General features: G+C 46.1%; 1 protein-coding gene across 6 annotated transcripts in view; it reads left to right on the forward strand.

Annotated features, from left to right (window-relative positions):
* The window catches only part of CPN1 (carboxypeptidase N subunit 1), a 28,953-nt gene extending 24,195 nt beyond the window's left edge, over positions 1–4,758 (forward strand). For 2 of the 6 annotated variants that reach the window (XM_080641924.1, XM_080641925.1), the window contains one exon: positions 257–1,521. In XM_080641924.1, coding sequence (XP_080498050.1) covers positions 257–355 — 99 coding nt within the window. In that variant the 3' untranslated portion in view covers positions 356–1,521. Of the gene's footprint in view, positions 1–256 lie in introns of all 6 variants that reach the window. The other 4 variants (XM_080641929.1, XM_080641927.1, XM_080641926.1 and 1 more) reach the window with 4 other exon arrangements.
* The last annotated feature ends 1,242 nt before the right edge of the window (positions 4,759–6,000 follow it).

A 6,000-nucleotide genomic window follows, 5' to 3' on the forward strand; every position in this document is an offset into this window, starting at 1 on the left:
AGTGAATGAATATTAAGTTCATCCAGATACACCTTATGTGTCACCTTAGGTAGCACTTGGGGGGGATATTAGCCAAGCCTCTCCGACGCCACCAGTGCTGCTTTGGGTCGTTGCTGTGACAATTCTCCGTAGTCCCCTGCACTCCGAACCTGCAACTGTGTGAAACCGGGTCCAGACAGGTCTCCCCCCAATTTCAGTTTCAGGAAGTCGAAAACCGCCTCCTCTACTCTCTTAGCGTCCTCTTCTTTTCTTCCAGGTTAACTTCCAACTCAAGAGCAGCATCCCTCAAGTAACCGAGTCCCCAGCGCAGCACCTGGAGGCAGACTCTTACCAGAGCAAGTCCAGCCCCGGGTAGCCAAGTGGAAAGAGACAGAGATGGCAGCGGCCGAGTCCCTGCCGGAAACCTGCAGCGATTCACAGCGGCCCAGGGAACACTTCAGAAAGGCTTTGGTCCTGATCTCTGATCACATGAAGCATTCTTTCTATTTTATTATCTGAGACATATTTAAATGTAAACATATTCAGAACAATTTAGAATGATCTCCGTCTATTCCAGATGTAAGCCCTCTCTGATGCAGTAGTACATAGATTCAGTGGGGTTCAGCAAGATTTTCTGATTATGAGCGAATGGGGTAGGTCCCGAAGGCTCCGTGCCAGTCCATACTGCACCCAGAGACTGGTTCTGGCTGGCTGGCCACTCTGTCACCATAGTCTCGCAACATCATAGGAAGATTTCTGAATGAACAGCTGAAATGCTGAGATGAACAAACCATCATTGATGTTGTTCCCACAGCAAGACCAGGGGAGCAAATCTGAAATCTCAAAGTACCCTTTCAGCAATAGCCAAGAGTTTCTTTTGTAAAAAAATATATTTTATTGATTTTTTACAGAGAGGAAGGGAGAGGGAGAGAGAGTTAGAAACATTGATGAGAGAGAAACATCGATCAGCTGCCTCCTGCACACCTCCTACTGGGGATGTGCCCGCAACCAAGGTACATGCCCTTGACTGGAATCAAATCTGGGATCTTTCAGTCCACAGGCTGACGCTCTATCCACTGAGCCAAAGTGGTTAGGGCAGCCAGTAGTTTCTTTATAAGAAAAGGATTTCACATACAAACACATCGTCCCACTGCTACCCATTTTTGTACATGGACATGTTAAATGATGTGCATATATATATTTTTTAATCCTCACCAGAGGATATTTTTTCCCATTGATTTCTAGAGAGAGTAGAAGGGAAGGAGGAGGGGGGGGGGAAGGAGAAAAACATCCATGAGAGGAAGACAATGATTGGTTGCCTCTCACATGCGTCCCTACTGAGTCTGGGGAACCTGCAACCAAGGTACGTGCCCTTGACTGGGAATCGAACCCTCCACCCTTCGATCCACGGGCCCATACTCTAACCACTGAGGAGAAATGTGCATCTTTTACACATTTTCTGGGTATGCAACTGGAATGCAGATGTTCCTGTGGAATGGCTCTGCCCTGCCCCGTGTCAGCAATACAGAGCACTCTTGCTCATTTCCCAGAATGAACTCATTTGTTCTAAAAGTGCTACTGAGCACAGCGGATGTTACTAAGGATTGTGAACGGATGTGTACTCTTTCATCACACACCATACAGCACACAAGTTCATAACCCCCCACTGGGCATGATGGGGTTCCAACCCCCAGGCCCCAGAGCGCGGTAGGATGTTTTTTGCCATGCACCCCATTTCAGGGCTCAGCCTCCGTTAGACGGGGCAGGTTCCGGTTTCCCCCACTTGCTTCACCACCCCCACCTCTTAGCCTCCCCACTCCCCAGGCCTAGCCTCTAACTAACCCAGCCCTGGCTTAACATTGAGCAAGTTAGCTCCTCACAACAAGTAGCCCTGCCTATCAGAAAACAGAGGTGCTCTGGCTGAGACCGCCCCCTGCCGGAGGCCATTCAAGATGAGGATTAACACAGGATTTATTTTTCTGTTACTCAAGCAATCTCTCCATCTCTGCTCAAAAGGGAAGCAGAAGAAGATGTATCTCTTCCCCATTTGGAACCGGTATTCTCCCCTCAGGCCATTAACCCTTTTCTCTACATTTTTCTCTGCATTTTTTCTTCTTCCTCCCTTGTGGACATGCGCCACGGGCACAAATACTAAAACAAGAGAACATGTACAGCGTATCCAGAGACTAGGGCTCTTCTCTCTTTTCCAAAGGATCAAAATCAATAAACAATAACACCCACCCTCTTCTATCCACCTTCAGGACACTGGGAAGGAAAAGCGGGAGCAGAAACCCTCTTACATGGCCAAACATCGTCTCCCACAGTTTGAAATGTGATTTATTGTGCAACAATGAGACCCCAGTACAACACTGCCAGGTTTTTATCTGTTAAAGACCCAGGATGTGAATTCACAGGGGTATGGGGATTTTGGAGTGGGACCCCGCAGTGGTCCCCTGGGCAGGATGCTTTTTCCTGGGCTCTTTGTCCATCGGAGTCGAGGAATGAAACCACGGACGGAAGATGGTATAGGAAAGGTGGAAGTTTATTGACCAGCAAGTACAGACTCCCACGTGGGAAGGGGCAAGGAGTCCCCCCAGTCCTTTTTCCTACAGTTTATAAAGGCTGCAGATCTTTGTGCCTTGATATCCCCTCTGATTTGGTCACTATAGCAACCCCTGAGCTCAAAGGTGAACCTCACGAACCTCACGTGGGACCTGTGAGGCTTTCCTCTCCTCCTTCCTTATTGTTTCCGATTCCCTCTGGGCTTTCTTCTTCCCTTTATGAATGAGGGGCTTCCTCCCCTTTATTCTGTAAATGCACACCCTTCTGCGGCTCCCAGCCCCTTTATTCTATGGAAATGTGCCTTCTGCATTTCCAGCTCCCTTATTCTATGGAAATGTACCTTTTGCAGCTCTGTAGCCCTGTGCTTTTTCCATGGACCCCTTAGTTCCTCAAATTTCCTAAACCTCCTTATTTCACCCCTAAAAACTTGTATTTTACCCCTAAAAACTCCTTTCAACAGCAGCCCCTGGATTGATTCATTCATTTGACAAACAGATGAGTCCTATTTCTTTTTTTTTTTAATTTCTTTATTGATTACGGTGTTACATAGGTGTCTTATTCCTCCATTACCCCCTTCAGTCCTATTTCTGAATCACACACTGTGTTAAGAGCAGGGGAGATAGCAGTAAACCAGAGAGACATGGTCTCTTCCTCTTTGGAAGGGGAGAGAGATGGAGAGACAAAAATAAAACAAGTTAATCAATAAATACATAACACGAATTAGTATCTGAGAAGTGGTGCTGAGAGAGGAAATATCAGGGGATCTATGTGAGATAAGATGGTTAGGAAAGATTTCTATGAAAGGTGATATTCTGGCTGAGATGTAAAGGATAAGAAGGAAGACTGGCAAAGAATAGGAATAAAAGTTCCAGGCATTCCTGGCCAGGCCGCCCAGAGCAAAGGAGGTCAGGGCGGCAGAGGGTCCAGGGAGTGGGTTCTGGGACCCCAACCTCACCCAGCAGATTTCCTGCACCTGGGCTCCATCGCCCTCCCACAGTTCCCAGACCAGGCGGGCTCTTTCCTGCCTCCCTGCCTTCCCACATGCAGTTCCCTCCACCTGGAATTCCCTCATCCTTCAAATCCCAGATCGACTTGAACTCCTCTGGAGAATCTTCCCCGAGTCCCTTGGGGCTCCCCTGCATCCTGCACCCACCGTGGTCACAGCTGTTTTCTGGATGATGCTCTCACAGGGCGGTGAGGTCTTGGGGGTGCTAGCTTTGCCTTTGTACCCCAGCTCCTGGCACAGACAGGTGCTCAGTAAAGCTGGAAGGAAGGGAAGGAGGAAGGGAGTGGAGGGAGCAAAGAAACACCTCTCTAGGATTGGAGACGATCTGGACCGTGAGCACCTGGCACAGGCCTGGGCACGGAGCAAAGCCCGCTCCCTTCCTGCCGCCTCCACTTGAGCCTGGGCTCCAGCACCTGCTGCCTCACCTGATTTGGAGCCGGCTCAGGGATCGTCTCATCTCCATACCCGCAGGCCTGTCTGTTGCCCATTTGGATGCAAGGTAATCACACCGGGATGCAGACTTGCACTTGATTTCATAGGAGCTAATGTTATGGCGAGAAAGGCCTCCATTCTCAAAAACCCAGGACTGTGCAAACCTGCCCGGGCCTGAGGGCTGACCTTGAGCAGGGGTTTTTAAACCGGTTTCCACACTGAGTACTTTCTGCGGACAAAGCCTTACCTGATGGCCATGACATAAAACAGGTAAAAACTAAGCTGCTTGGGGCAAAGTGGTGCATGCTGAAGGTACCTGGGAGACGGGACCAGAGACCCCTTTCCCCTGTAGCTCTAGGTTCTGGGGAGGTGGGGTTGGGGTTGGTCCTGGCGGTGGGATGGGGCAGCCAGGAGAGAGGGAGATCCCTGGGGAGAGTCCAGTGGCTGATATTTACTAACTGGTACAGAAGGACTTCAATATTTTCAGAACTGTGTGTTCATGCCAGTGTGTCTGGGCCAACGAACTCATTATTCACAGCAAGAAGTCAGTCTATACAAACAAAAATAAAAATATGTCCTTGGAAAAAATCATAATGACTTACAACCTTTAATGTTCTCACAGTTTCCTTTTTTTTTTTTCTTTTTTTCTTTTTATCTTGAAGGGATATTTTAGGGGAAGTATCTCTTGTCTAGAGAAAATATTTATATGAGGTCAGCAATTCCATCACCTTCTCTTTCTTTTTCTTTTGTGAAACTTAAGTAAAATTAAAATTGTATCCAAAATATGATTGTTATGGTTTTATAAAAGTATCTCTACCCATCTGTTCATTACCCATGCTTCTCTTTTCGTATTTGCATATTAAGTTGTCCAGAATGATGTTCACCTAATGTGATTGGTTATGCTGGTGGGATTTGGATTGTTTTTTTACTTCCATCTTTGAGATTTCAGAATGTTTTACTGAATTTTATACAGTGAACAAATGCCAGTTTTTATTTTAGTGTGATTTTTTTTCTTAAAAAGAAACACAGGAAGAAAACATAGCAATGACATAGTCATTCAACAAGTATTTATTGAGCAACTTGTTGCCAGGTTGCCATGTTTACTGATAACTTCAGGTTTTTGGTTACCACACCTTATAAATCTTTTCTCCTAGGTTTCCCTGCAATTATTGTAGGCTGCCACTAGATGGCAGCAGGCACAGCAGTATTTTTGGAGGTGCCATTTCCCCCCCCCCCCCCCCCCCCGCAGGTCTCAGATAAGACTTTGGATTCCAGATTTGTAAGTTCCCATTGACAACTTTTGTTGTTGCTGTTAATTTAGTCTATTGTATATATGTTTTAAATGCCACAAGCTATTATTTTAAACAGTCAATATTTATTTAGTCTTACCTACCTTTTACTCTGGCATCCTTTATTCTTACTATATTTACTCCCTTCCATCTGGGATAGTTTTCCCTCTGCCTAGTGAACTTATAATGTTTATTTTGAGTGTGGGTGAGCGGGTTAGATAACCTAACACCTGTTAGTGATCCAAAAACATCTTTATTTCGTGTTCCCTTCTGAAGGGTCTCCTAGCCTAGTGCAGAACTGCAGCGCTTCGGACATCCATTGTCTTGGGCTCCCATCATTTCTTTTGAGAAGTCATCTTTTAGTCCCTCCTTGCTACATTTAACATAATTGTGTGTTTTCTCCAGGCTACTTTTAAAATTTTCTCCTTAACTTCATTTTTTCATCAGTTTGGTAGTAAGCGAATGGGGGTTCTTAGAGCTTCTTGAATCTGTGGCCTGATGTCTTTTGGAAACACTCAGCCATTATTTCTTCAAGTATCACTTCTGCTTCACCCTCTCCTTTCCTCCTAAGACCGTAATCTGACATAAGTTACACCATTACACAGTGCCTCACATTTCACTAATGTTCTTTCTCTGAAGCGTGTCCTTTCCGTGTTTCAGTCTGTGTATCCCTACAAAGCTAAATTCTAGCTCATGAATCCTCTTTCCAGCTCGCACGGGTAGCGTCTTATT

The sequence above is a fragment of the Plecotus auritus genome, assembly GCF_963455305.1.
Source record: "Plecotus auritus genome assembly, chromosome: 9".
NCBI lineage: Eukaryota > Metazoa > Chordata > Mammalia > Chiroptera > Vespertilionidae > Plecotus > Plecotus auritus.